This window comes from Oxyura jamaicensis, chromosome 1 (genome assembly GCF_011077185.1).
Source record: "Oxyura jamaicensis isolate SHBP4307 breed ruddy duck chromosome 1, BPBGC_Ojam_1.0, whole genome shotgun sequence".
In the NCBI taxonomy this organism is placed as follows: domain Eukaryota; kingdom Metazoa; phylum Chordata; class Aves; order Anseriformes; family Anatidae; genus Oxyura; species Oxyura jamaicensis.
Window position 1 is genome coordinate 118,262,867 of NC_048893.1, and position 14,808 is coordinate 118,277,674.

Here is a 14,808-nt window from a genome sequence, read left to right on the forward strand (position 1 = left end):
TTACCAAGAATAACCACACTGGAGTAAAGGTTTGGCTTAATAAACATGTCTACTTTTAGCCAGTTAACTGAAGTATAATTTAATATGAACTGCAAATATATATTTATGAAAGAATAATAGCCTACTTTAGGATACCTCTGTTTCATCATCTCAAAATAACAATGGCATATAGTTTGTATCTATAAACAAGTAAATAGGATTCTTTATATATGCTACACATCTAACATACATACTGAATTATTATTTAGTTTTATTATTTATGTATGCTACATATACATGTATATATGTATTAGTATATATAAACCAGAGATATTGTATCCCTCATATGTGCTACTTCTATATGCATGTGAGTGTGCATATACACATGCACACAGGAAATATTTTATCCCTTAAATAGCAAAGACAGATGTAGATCGGAAGCTGTTCTGATTATTTTGGCATGAAAAATGTCAATGAAAGATGTGCAAATATATGTAGCTGCAAGAAAAAAATTGGCCTACAAAATAGGCATTATGTGAAGGCTAACTAAGGTACTTCTATTACTCTAAAATATTAGTTTTCACATGTGAATTTACAGTGCAGCATTTTATTACAGTGATTAAATGAAGTGACTGAAAAAAATCTGTTTCAATTAGAAAAATATTATTTCTTTGTTTAAATATTTTTTTATTAATTTTCTTCATTTCCTACATTACATTTCTCTATTCTGAGAAGAAAACATAGGTGAAATAATATAAACATAATATAAAACATAGGTGAAATAAAATAATATAACCGGGAGATGTGGGTGGGTAGAAGCTGTTAATAAATAGCTTAAGCAAGAATAACTAATAGTAAACTAGACATCTTTAATTCCTCTCTTTCCTACATCATGAATTTTTGTAGGGTCTCAAATAATCAAAGGTAATGTTAAGGGGGAGAGAAACATGAAAGTACCCTACATTTCTATTTTGTACACCTCGTTAAATTTGAGAATGTCCATAACAGGTCTGTGTGGCAACAAAATAGCTTTCATTAGTGAGATCAATGGGTTTTCATCAATTACGCTGTTTCCAGAAAAGACCAATACTGGATACATAGGAATAAGAAAAGAGGTATGACTAATTACCTGTATTGAAGTATCAGCATATTCTCACTTAACCTCCACTACTTCGTGGCTCACAATTTTCTTGAGCCACAGATGGTATTTTAATATTTAACAGACCTCAGTAGATTTTCATCCCATTTTTCCATCCAGATGCTTTTTCTTTGTAAACATTTAGCAGAGTTTTTATGTAGTTTTCAGTACATCTAGAAATACTTGAATGTTCTAGTTTTTATTATATACTAAAATTATTTAATTATATAATCAATTATATTTTTATATTTATTTTTTAAATTAATTATATAATTAATTAAATATACTAAAATTCGATATTGATGTAGAATTTATAAACCTTCTGCATTCAGAATAGGAAGAAGCTCTTTTGTGAGGTGAATAGTTATCACTTTCTCTCATTTTCAGCTTTTGATTTATTATTCAGAACATATTGTGACAAGCAAGGTAGTAATACAACAGAATTTGAAAGAAATATTAAATCACGTAAGCCTCTCCTGTAACAGCATTTTTGTTAGCTTTTAATTTTAAATTGAAAATATATTCTTTGGAGTGATTTCTCCTGAAGATGGACAGCCTCTTTGTTTTAATATAAACTAAAAATACATTTAGGGAAAGTAAAACACATAAGAGCCAAGAGCATAGTATTCAGCCTATTCAAGCAAATTTGACTATTTAAGATTTTAGATGATTTTGCAAAAACAACTTTTTAAATAAAGTCTCCCAACTATAATAACACAATATTAACTGCTTTGAAATCTCCAAGCCTCCACCCTCAACTTCACAGAAACTAATTAGTATGTCTACTAATTGGCTCTTGTCCTGAATATTTCTCAAAAGAGTTATATTATAGATGTATCATTTTGTGGTTAATTGCTCTTGCTATTGATGCTTTTTGATACTGTACTGTGTGACTATATAAAAAGAGTTTTGGAGTTAAATAATCTTATTCTGAAGACTAGATTTTCTTCAGTGAAGATCCTAAAGAGAGCTATCACAGCTTAGAAGCTCAAAATAACAGCAGAATTGGTAGTTGGATGCAGTGAATAAAATAAGCTGAAAAATTGTCTTTATTTCCATGTAGAAAACAGTATCAATTATAGCTTTGATATATCTGGGGTTATGTCTTAAGAAACATATTTGCAAAACTTAATTTATTGCTTTCGCTGGTTAAAATTTATAGAGAATAAAGCTAAATGCAGTGCACATTACAGGCCAATTAAGATTCATATGGTTTTGCAGGTTTGCAAAGAGTGCATGGTAAAATTTTGTGGTTGCAGATTATATCTTCCCGACTTTATATTCAAAACTTTATGCTCTCTATATTCCTCTGTGACAGTGTATTCAGTAATTTGGATTTTGAGCTCTGGGAGCAGATTGTTATGGGCAGTAGTACACTGGCATGAAAATCAATGCATTTTCAAACATCTATATGTTCAATGCATGTATATGTCTTAATATCATTTTTTTAATTAAGGTAACTTCTGTGCTAAAATTCAGCAGTAAGTTTAATTTCATTCATCTTCTGAAGATGGAAAAATTGTCACCCTTTGGTAAAGTTAATGTATTTTAGTTTTGGATTTTGAGCTAATTAATTAGATTTGAGTTCTAGCAACTTCAGCAGTCATTTATTAGTGATATTTTCCTTTTCTACTAGCACCTTTCTTACAGCACAAGCATATTTTGTGAGATATACTGAGATGATCTATTTGTGCATAAATATATTTTTTAACAACTTCAGCATTAGAAGTCTAGTTGATCAGACTTGATAATTAAAATTGCCCAAAGTTTCCTCATCTTTTATGGACTAATTGCATGATTTGTACATCTGATTATTATTTACAAATTCCATAGAAGCATATAGTATTTGCAAGATTTGAAAAATGAACTCTAAGGCACAGCAGACTTCATTTAAAGGAATCTTTGGTGGCCCATAATAAGCAATGCCTGGATCCATTGCATATGTGGCTCACAGTTTTGAAGATTACTTTTCTGAGTAAACACAACTGGAAATACAGTACTGTGCTTGTAAATAAAGGATTGAAATAGTATATGACCAGAAAAGTCTAGTACTATTTAAATGACCTTTTGTATATTCCATTTCACTTTTTTTAATGTTTAAATGCATGTAGTTGTGTACAATTTCCATTCTCAGTTATCAATATTTTTCATTCTGTAATTGTAAAATAAAGAAAATATATTAAAGCACTGACATGATATATAGTAAGGGAACATGTTTCCATAATTTGCATTATATTTCCCAGACAGATTTATTTTAAATCAGTGGAATATCCACTGATATAGCACCTAAAGACTCCAGAATGTTTGCCCCTTTCTTGTCTCTAAGTTCTTTTGAAAAAGAAAATCCCTTACAGTATATAAAATGATGAAGTCAAATAAAAATAAATTTTATGTATACCTTTTTACTTCCACCATCCACTTCTTTAAATTGGTTGCTGTCTTGCATCTAGATTAACCTGGCATAAAGTGAATGCAAAATTTGTGTAGCAGCTAAGAAATTTATATTTTCACTCATTTTTCTTTACAGGGGATATTATATACCTTACTAATTCATGATTATTGTTTGTTTTGTCTCTGTAGCTTGTTTCTCTTTTATTTGTATCTTATATATTTAAAAATATATATATATATTTCTCTTACATTACTTTAAGCAAACAAGCACACAGCCGTATAATAAGACACTTCAAAAAAGCATGTGTTTTAGCTTTTTCCTGGGGAAAGCTTCCTACTGCACACAGCCTTGTAACACTGCCAGTTCATGAGACCATATAACACTTCAAGTTCATATAGTGTTTATAATGATCTAACTTTTCACAACTTCACCAAAATTTAATGGTTTTCAGGAAATGTTATAGATCAGATGTGCTTTTCTCATGGTGAATTAAAAACTTCAGACAAAGCAGTTCATCTGTTGCTGAAGAATGGACTAGGGAGTAGTAAATGGCTTTGTCTGTAATAAAATAGCTGTCTGTTTCTTGAAAAGCTCTTATGCCTCTGTGTTCTTCAAGCAATTTTAAATTAAATCAAAAATCTCAACTTTAAACAAGTTATAAATCTCTGCAAACCACAGATTTCCCTATTTTAGGGTATACTTAGATTTTTACAGCTAACACTCTAGACAAGATACAAGAAATTGAGACCTGAAACTAAGAACAGCTCCCCAGAAAATATGGGCTTAAACTGTAAGGTAAATAGTAAAGGATAGTAAATAGTTATCTGGACTAAGGATAGTTTGAAGTATGTGGCTTAAAAAGGCCTCATCAGAAGCAGTGACAGAGCTCAGAATTTGTGCATTTTGCTGGTTTGGTTTTTCAGTAAAAATCTCCCCAGCCAAACTGTGCATTTCATGTAGCACTGCGAAGGCTGGAAATTTTATGGATGATTGTTTGTTTGTTGTTTTTTGTTTGTTTGTTTTTTAAATCCCAAGAAATCACAAATGCACACATGCACCAGGTTTACTCTCCACTAAAGGAGGGTTAACTACCTAGAAGCAGAGAAATGGTAGAATTCAGGTAGAATTTATATCCTTCAGTGAATTGGGTGAGCATGTTGTAAAAGGAAGTCTGAACTGTGTGATAAAGGAGACTGTTGCCTTTGTGAACAGTGATTTGTTGCAGAAGTTAGAAGGTTAGAGAGAAAGCATCTCAAAGTCTACATGAATTGCCCCCTACGGTATGGTCTTCATTTTCTGTAAAAGAATGAGATATGTGACTACTGCCTCTTTCCCTTTCTCCCTTCCCCACCTTTAGCTGCATAGCATAAACACACTGATTGTATTTTCTCTTCCATCTTGAAATCTTTGTCATGCAACTACAATGTACTATGATCACAGTTCAGATTTTCAAGTGGAATAATAAACACCAATGAATAAAATTACCTTAGTAATTAATGTTACTCTAGTAATTAACATTATATTAACAAGCGATCTGGAAAATATATCATAGTTTTATTGCCAGAAATGACTGAACTGTTCTAGCTGATATTATCTGTTCAGTAAACGTAGTCTGGTTTCTTGTAAATAATATTTTAATTTGAACAGTTATATTTTTATTTTTTTTTAACATAAAATATGATTTTGTAATAAGAAACCTGGAGGAACTGAATTGATAAGCAGTGATATCAGTCTCACCTGGTAGGCATCATAGTTACAGGGTGAATAATGTATACTTCTTTCTGAGATAGTAATTCTGTAAAGAGAGTTTTCAAAATTAGAAAATTACATTAAATAAAATAGAAATAAGAAATATAAATAAAAAATAAATTACTTTAACATTTGATGTCTCTGAATTTTAAAACTCCTAATGTCTAGAGCCAGATTCTACATCTCTTACCGTAAGACAAAGGCAGTTTAGGAAGGAAGAAATATATATATATATACATATATATATATATATATATATATTATATTTTTCTATGTTATATATAGAAGTTATATAGTTATATGTTATGTATACAAGTTATATACAGAGAGGATGTAATTATAATAAAGGCATAATATTTTATCATCATATAAGGCATTATATAATAATTATATATATTCTCTCTATATAAGATTTCTATACATAGACCACATTGCAGCACTCTAAGTGCTTATTGTAAAACTACTTTCTAAAACTGCCTTACTAATTTGTAAAACTAAGAAGCAGTCTTTTTGAACTAATGCAAACATTCTTCAAGAATCTGCAAGAACATGTCCAGCCCTTCTCCTTTTAGGAACATAATACAATGGTAGGTGAGGAACTCTCCTTCTCTTTGCTTTCTCACCCTGAAGCAGCTACAAGCTCATCATTTAGACACTGAATTAATTTAGACACCTGCCAAGCATGCCTCATTTTTCCAAGCTTTTGAAGGTCAAAGGCTTTTTATTTTTTCTTCTTATACTTTAAAGCTTAAGAGCCCTTGAGGTCTTCCACTCTTGACAGGCCCCACCCCCCAGCAGAAAATGGTGATGTATGTAAAGACTCACCACTTTTCATCCAGATAAGACTCTTCTATGTGCAGCAGCAAAGAAAGAAGATATCCTGAAGGACAACCGTTGCATCCACAGTATTTTTTGCCTTCTGGGTCAACCCCTATAACAACTCACCATTTCCATGCAAAAATGGCTAGCCAATTTTCAAAATCGCTTATGAGCTAGTTGGCTTACTGATTCTTAGCTGGACATGAGACAGCCTTCATCAAATATCTGAATTGTTTAGGTTTCCTTTCCCCACAACACTTGTGTCTTCATGCATATGTTGTTACTCAATAGATTACTCTGTGTAAATTAATGGGATGTTTTGATTTGGCTGCACCCAATCAGCTTTCTTTTGTGTAATAATTAAAGTCTTTATTGGGAATACCTTTTGATTCAATGAGACGGCATGTATATTTGAGCAGTTTTTTTTCCAAAGTATAGCTTCGTAGTAATATATGGTAACAACACTTTAATTTTCTAATTGCTTTTTAATCTCTTAAAAATCATGGTTAGAAACAACCATTGTAATTTATAATAGCTATCTCTATCAATACGTCTATGGCTCTCTCTCTCTTTTTTTTTTTTTTTTTTAGTGTTTGAGAAATTTTGAAAAGATTTTGTATACATTCAGAAATAAGGACACTGCTTTGTCTGCCATTATTTATAAAATTCAGGGATTTCATTCTTGTTAGTGCTATATGGATTATTTCAACATAGTGAAATATTCATTCTTGGTGCTGTAGAACATGCTGTACTTAAATTTGGGTTGCAGTAATGAATGGAAATCTGTAACTGAATATTATATTGAAACACCTAAATTTTATATATATATACATATACATATATATATATATATATATTACTTTTTATTACAAAGCAAATGGCATAGGTATTAGGTCAGTAATTGTCCACTTCCAAGTGTGAATATTTAACATTGTGTTTGATATTCCATTTACAGCTGAGCCAACAAGAATCTCAGTTCTGATGAGAATCTTGCAGAAGGGATTGTAATTGGCTAGCACTTCTTTCAGTCTTGTTTTGTGATGTATAAATTAGAGGGGTGGATTTGTGATCAATGAATTTTATCAGATCATATTGAAACAGAATAGGTTTCTCTCACATGTCCCAAAATAATGGTCAGTGATCACATAGCACAGTCTGAATTCCCACTGCTTTGAGTAGTTATTTTGTGTTCCATATGCAGGACAGTTCTTTCACTGTCCGTTCTTTCACCAGCAGCTCTGATGGAAGTTGTGATGTCATGCTATAACAGCAGATTTAAAAAATGTTTTTAAAGTCAAAACAAACTGTTGACTCTGAAGCATGTTTCTGATGCTTGTTGACCGAATATTCTTTGCATGTGTAGATGCAGATCAAGGTTGCCAGGCCATTACTTCCATCCTACAGCTTGTTAACAGAGAATGTGCTTAAAGATGGTGACGGAAGTTTAACAGAGTTTTCAAAGTGTGAAAACATATGTTGGTTTTATCATTGAAATAATAAGGGTGATCTGCTCAAATTAATGTAACAGTCACATGGGGTCCTTGCCTATGTTGCTGTCAAATATGAACGGGAAAACTCTGCATGCTCAGTGCACTCTAGAGTAACAAAGTGCTACGAGTGTTTCAGCTTCTGAAGGCTATTCTCTGTCTGTTATTCTTTCTTATCCCCATTGAAGAAGAGAAAGTATAATGGTGCAGTTACTTTTTTACGTTTCAGCAGTTGAGAATTGTTATCCACAGATGAGTGTTAAAAATTTTGTTTACATTTCAAGTGCAGCTGATATCCATTCCTCTGCTCTGTCACCTCATGACTGATCCTAGCTCTCTGCAGTGAGTGATGGTGTAAGATTTGAGGGAAGGTGGAAAAGCTGTTGTTCCCTCCCTATGCCAAATAAAGGTGTTACTGATACCATTCTGCAACATCCTTTGCTTATACTTCTTCTAGCTCTTTTCCAATTTCCTTCTGTCAAAAAACTGCCCTGCTTGGAACAAGAGCATAATTTGGAATACCTGCCAAGAAGCTCTTTTGGTTTCCATTTATGTTAATGTTTGCTTTTCTTCTTCACATTTCCTAAAGTTTTATTAAAATGGTGTAGAAGTTAATCTGCACTATTTTGCCACTGAAGGTCATGAGTCCAGGATTTTTTGATGCAATTCCATGCAGTATTTATAATAACATGAGAGAAAGCAGTGAAAAGTCTGGGCAAAACTACACTGAGTATTTTTTTGCAGAGAAGGAATTGTTAGAAGGTGTTGGGTTAAACAGGTATCATGCATGAGATGACATTCTGTGTCAGATCTAGAAGGGCTTTCAGATGGAAAATTTTCAAACATTTGATGAAGATCACAATAGATCTATGCAATAGTCACATAGTCTTGCTCAGCTATTATGGCATCTAATTTTTTTTTTTTTTTTTTTCCAGCATATTATATGTGGATGTATTTCAAGCAGTAATGTTATAGAAAGAAGAGTAATTACCTATGCAAAACCTATGTATCATTTCCATAGTAAACTGGGAACTTCAAAAAATTATCTTGCTGAATAAATGTAATGTGGTTAGGTAATTTCTTAACATGATTGTATACCACTTAAAAACTAGACTTGCACACAGTACAAATGTTAATTTGTGCAGCAGGAATGTGTGTTGAAATTGTCTGTGCTTCCTTATTTATATTCTTATAGGACACTACTTTAAACCAAGCCATGGAGTTCATCAGGTTCCCAAGCCTGCTTTCTTGATGTAGCTTTATTTACTGAGCATTGTTTTTCATACATAAATAGCGATGAAATTATGAATGGTGTTTTAGCTACTCTAACACATATACAACAGTGGGATGAACATAAATTGCATGTAATTATTAGATCTGTACAATTCAGAATTAATTTGTTTTGAGGATCAAGACTGACAATTTCATTATAAGTTATCACATTACATCCGATACAATTCTTTCTTTTGGTTCTGGTATTAAACTTAGACTTTCTGACCTAAACTACAGTGAAAGGCTTTAAAAGCTCTATCTACTGTTTTATTTTCACAGTAATAGTGGTACAGACAATTTTTGCTATTATATCATTAAAATGCCTCAATATCATTTTTGATAAAGTCCTAAACATATTTTTATGTGAAGGGTTTAGGTTTTGTACTAACTAGCTAGAGAATTGATTAAACTTACTCTGAACTTTTTGAGAAATTAATGAGATTATATTTTCTGTATCAAGTCCCTGTTTCTGGCTTCTGTTTTGTCCTAGACTTTTAAGAATCAAGTCCCTGTTTCTGAGTTCTGTTTTGTCCTAGTCTTTTAAGATTAGAGTAATCAGTAAATTCTTTTATCGATTTCTCTTGACTTTACCCAATAGAATGTAAGCGTGAATTCTATACTTGAGTCACTTGGCTTCTAAAATATAAATGTGAGGGTGGCCTTTGAGGGAAAGAGAATTAACAGTAATGGATTTTGTTTGTTTGTTTATTTGTTTTTAAGTTGTGATTTGGCATGAGATTTTGGGGATTTTTTTCAATTTTCCAGAATGCTTTTAACAAAATGGGTGTTCATGGATAGTTCAGGCCTAGCATTACTTGTACTTTAATGGGCTTTTTTTCTTTTTCATACTGTGTTTTTCTTAGTTTCTTTGCAGTGTCAGCATGAAATTTGCTTCTTTTTTGATTATATAATTTTACTAGCTGCTCTGGAAAATAAATTTCTAATAGTTACAAATGAAAATAATTCAATGAGAAACAGTAAACTAGACATGAAAAATCAGAGTATTTATTGAAAACTAAGTATAACACCACTCTACAGTTACAATTTAAATATTGCAGCTATTCAGAATAGTTGCTACAAATGTTAAACTCCAAAGTAAAATATCTAATTTAATCTGAATTTAGTTATTTCCCACAATTTTAACCCATCTTGGTTAATTAGCAGAAATACTAATATATAATCCCACTCTTTTGCCATCTGATTTTTTTGTTTGTTTGTTTTATAAAAAGCTGTTTTATTTTACAAGACAATTTGATTCTCTTTATTCCTTTGCAGAACTTTCTGAGTAGGTGCTATTTGCATTTCTCTTTTTGTTTTTGATCAGTTTTTAGAAACTGTTGAAGAAAGAACATTTACCACCACAGTGATGGGGTCCAAAATGGATCTTGACAACTACCAAACTGCTTTAGAAGAAGTACTCACATGGCTTCTCTCTGCTGAAGATGCACTACAAGCACAAGGAGATATATCCAATGATGTAGAAGTTGTTAAAGAACAATTTCACACCCATGAGGTACATGTTTATAATCTTTTGTTAGTCATTTACCTTCTTGGATCCCATAATAAATTAAAAATTATATATAAATGTGTGTATATATATGTGTGTATATATATATATATATATATAATTTTATTTTTTTATTTGGAGAATTTAAAGGTAATACTGTAAACTGCACCATATGCAAAATATGAAAGTGTTTATTTCTGTTTCATGTTACAAGGTTTGGGGAGGGGTTGAAATCAAAGATATTTTTCCAAAGCCTGTTCTTCACTTCCAAAGAATCAAAACAGGATTTTGTTTTTATTGTCAGGGTTTTATGATGGAATTAACAGCTCACCAAGGACGTGTTGGCAATGTTTTGCAAGTTGGAAGTCAACTACTAACAATTGGAAAGCTTTCAGATGAAGAAGAAAATGAAATCCAAGAACAAATGAATCTACTTAATTCTCGATGGGAAAGTCTCAGGGTAGCAAGTATGGAAAAACAAAGCAAGTAAGTAATATGCTAGGTAAAATAATATATATTGAGCTTGACTGTAACAATTCTGAACTTCAATAACAGCTGTGGTTTTCTTCCATTTCAATGTGAACAAGACTCAGTCTCTTTTTTTAACCAGAAATTTAATGTGTAGTGACCTTGAAGCTTACATGTTGCTTTGAGACCAGAAGCTGCACAGATCAGCAGCTATCAACAGCTTGGACACTAATAGCATTTAAATGAAAATTTATATAACCTGTTCTACTTTTTCTTCTGATTGTTTCAACAAGTATCACACAATATTTATCTACAAGGGAGAGAATCTTTACAGAGATGCAAAAAGAAAATGAAAACAACTCTTTAAAACCTATAAAAGTTGATGCAATAAAAGCAGTAAATGGAAGGTTAGCTTTCCAGAAAGTATTGTCATATGGGTTTATCTGAGGAAAAATTGCAATATCCAAGAAAAGTGCAAGATCTATAGCTTAAAGTGGAAAGACAATTAAAAGTAGAAAAATAAATATTAATAACTAGTCTTTGAATTATTTTTAACATTTATAAGTCTTATATTGAAATTTTGATTTTTGTATTAATATCTAGTATAAGAAAGTTCATAAAGGTAAGACCTTGTGATTGTGCTTCAGTGGAGTAATTTATTTTGCAAGATACAGAGTGGTTAACACAGGAAATTAATTGAAAGTGGCTTTTTTTGTGTGTGTGAGTTGCATTCCTCCTGTCTTAAGAAACAGTCTGTTAGGTACCTCTGTTTCGCAATGCTTTTCCTCAAACTTATTTTTTCATGTGGAGTCTTCTAATTTCTGTCTGATATAATAACAAATTTCCATGAATTTGAAACTTAGTTACACCTACTGATCTTTCTGTATAAAGGAGGCAATGGAGAAGTTTACAACTATTATACTAAGCCAAATCCAGTGGAAATTTTAAAATTAATAGAACGTCACTATTAGCTTCTTTATAGTCAAGAAGTGATAATTACTGAATAATATAGCTATTCTATACAGCAAAGACAAATAAATGCATTGGCAAACAACCTGAGTCTGAGATCCCTGTTGGCTTCCTCCGGACTTTGAGCCAGACAGACTTCACAGAATCACAGAATTTCTAGGTTGGAAGAGACCTCAAGATCGAGTCCAACCTCTAACCTAACACTAACAGTCCCCACTAAACCATATCCCTAAGCTCTACATCTAAACGTCTTTTGAAGACTTCCAGGGATGGTGACTCCACCACCTCCCTGGGCAGCCTGTTCCAATGCCTCACAACCCGTTCAGTAAAGAAGCTCTTCCTAACATCTAACCTAAAACTCCCCTGGCGCAACTTTAGCCCATTCCCCCTCGTCCTGTCACCAGGCACGTGGGAGAACAGGCCAACCCCCACCTCTCTACAGCCTCCTTTAAGGTATCTGTAGAGAGCGATAAGGTCGCCCCTGAGCCTCCTCTTCTCCAGGCTGAATAAGCCCAGCTCCTTCAGCCGCTCCTCGTAGGACTTGTTCTCCAGGCCCCTCACCAGCTTCGTCGCCCTTCTTTGGACCCGCTCAAGCACCTCGATGTCCTTCTTGTAGCGAGGGGCCCAAAACTGAACACAGTACTCGAGGTGCGGCCTCACCAGAGCCGAGTACAGGGGGACGATCACCTCCCTAGCCCTGCTGGTCACACTATTTCTGATACAAGCCAGGATGCCGTTGGCCTTCTTGGCCACCTGAGCACACTGCTGGCTCATATTCAGCCGACTGTCCACTATCACTCCCAGGTCCTTCTCCGCCTGGCAGCTCTCCAACCACTCATCTCCCAGCCTGTAGCTCTGCTTGGGGTTATTATGCCCCAGGTGCAGGACCCGGCACTAGGCCTTGTTAAACTTCATGCAGTTGACCCCAGCCCATCGGTCCAGCCTATCCAGATCCTCCTGCAGAGCCTTCCTACCCTCGAGCAGATCGACACACGCACCTAACTTGGTGTCATCTGCAAACTTCCTGAGGGTGCACTCAATGCCCTCGTCCAGATCATCAATGAAGATGTTAAAGAGGACCGGCCCCAGCACCGAGCCCTGGGGAACGCCACTAGTGACCGGCCTCCAACTGGACTTGACTCCATTTACCACAACTCTTTGGGCCCGGCTATCCAGCCAGTTTCTAACCCAACAAAGCGTGCGCCAGTCCAAGCCAAGAGCAGCCAGTTTCTTGAGGAGAATGCTGTGGGAGACGGTGTTAAAAGCCTTACTGAAGTCAAGGTAGACCACATCCACAGCCTTTCCCTCATCCACCCAGCGCGACACTTTGTCATAGAAGGAGATCAGGTTCGTCAAGCAGGACCTGCCTTCCATAAACCCATGCTGACTGGGCCTGATCGTCTGCTTGCCCTTCAAGTGCCGCATGGTGACTCCCAAGAGGATCTGCTCCATGAGCTTCCCTGGTACTGAGGTCAAACTGACAGGCCTGTAGTTCCCCGGGTCAGCCCTCCGGCCCTTCTTGTAGATGGGCGTCACATTTGCTAGCCGCCAGTCAGCTGGGATCTCCCCCGATAGCCAGGACTGTTGATAAATGATGGATAGTGGCTTGGCCAGCTCCTCTGCCAGTTCTCTCAGTACCCTTGGGTGGATCCCATCCGGCCCCATCGACTTGTGCACATCCAAGTGCCGTAGCAGGTCACCAACCAGTTCTTCGTGGATGGTGAGGGCCACATCCTGCTCCCCATCCCCTTACACCAGCTCAGGGTACTGGGAATCCAGAGAACAACCGGTATTGCCGCTAAAGACTGAGGCAAAGAAGGCATTGAGCACCTCCGCCTTTTCCTCATCTCTTGTAACTAAGTTTCCCCCTGCATCCAGTAAAGGATGGAGATTCTCCTTTGTCCTCTTTTTTGTGTTGATGTATTTATAAAAGCGTTTTTTGTTATCTTTAACGGCAGTAGCCAGATTGAGCTCCAGATGAGCTTTGGCCTTCCTAATTTTGTCCCTCCACAGCCTCGCTACATCCTTATAGTCCTCCCTAGTGGCCTGCCCACTTTTCCAAAGATTATAAACCCTCTTTTTTCTTCTAAGCTCAAGCCACGGTTCTCTGTTCAGCCAGGCTGGTCTTCTTCTCCGCTGGCTCATCTTTGGGCACATGGGAACAGACCGCTCCTGTGCCATTAGGATTTGCCTCTTGAAGAGCGCCCAGCCTTCCTGGACCCCTCTGCCCTTCAGAACCGCCTCCCAAGGGACTCTACCAACCAGTGTCCTGAGCAGCCCAAAGTCAGCTCTCCGAAAGTCCAGTACAGTGGTTTTACTGGTTCCCTTCCTGGCCTCGCCAAGAATAGTGAACTCCACCATTTCGTGGTCACTCTGCCCAAGACAGCTCCCGACAATCACATCCTCCACCAGTCCTTCTCTGTTTGTGAAGAGAAGGTCTAGCAGGGCACCACCCCTGGTAGGCTCACTAATCAGCTGCGTCAGGAAGCTATCTTCCACTTTCTCCAGAAACCTCCTAGACTGCTTTCTCTGGGCTGTGTTGTGCTTCCAGGATATGTCAGGGAAGTTGAAGTCCCCCACGAGTACAAGCGCTGAAGATTTCGCAACTTCTGTCAGCTGCGTGTAGAACTCCTCATCCGTCTCCTCATCCTGGTTCGGCGGTCTATAGCAGACCCCGACCAGGACACTAGCCTTGTTGTCCCTGCCGATCCTAACCCAAAGGGACTCGATCTTGTCATTCATTAAAATCTTCATTAAAATCTTAAAATCTTCATCTTGTCATTCATTAAAATCTTTCTGCCAAGACCTTAAGTTTTCTCTCAGAAAAACCCAATGCATGTTTACTAAGTAAGAAACTCGTCTGTTTATTCAGTGCATCTGGAGAGCAAGTCCTTTTGCAACTGTAATTTTTATAAAAAGGTCAATATCTGTGTTAGTCAGGCTAATAGTCTAGCCCAACATCCTGACTATAACAAAACAAGAAGCTTTAGGGCAGATATGTGATCTCCCAAACCAGTATCTGCTCATC

At 35.6% G+C, this 14,808-nt stretch overlaps 1 protein-coding gene across 9 annotated transcripts in view; it reads left to right on the forward strand.

Annotated features, from left to right (window-relative positions):
• The window catches only part of DMD (dystrophin), a 1,227,136-nt gene that overhangs the window by 444,202 nt on the left and 768,126 nt on the right, over positions 1-14,808 (forward strand). For all 9 annotated transcript variants that reach the window (XM_035333326.1, XM_035333348.1, XM_035333385.1 and 6 more), the window contains 2 exons: positions 10,161-10,349; positions 10,648-10,829. In XM_035333326.1, coding sequence (XP_035189217.1) covers positions 10,161-10,349; positions 10,648-10,829 — 371 coding nt within the window. The remainder of the gene's footprint in view (positions 1-10,160; positions 10,350-10,647; positions 10,830-14,808) is intronic.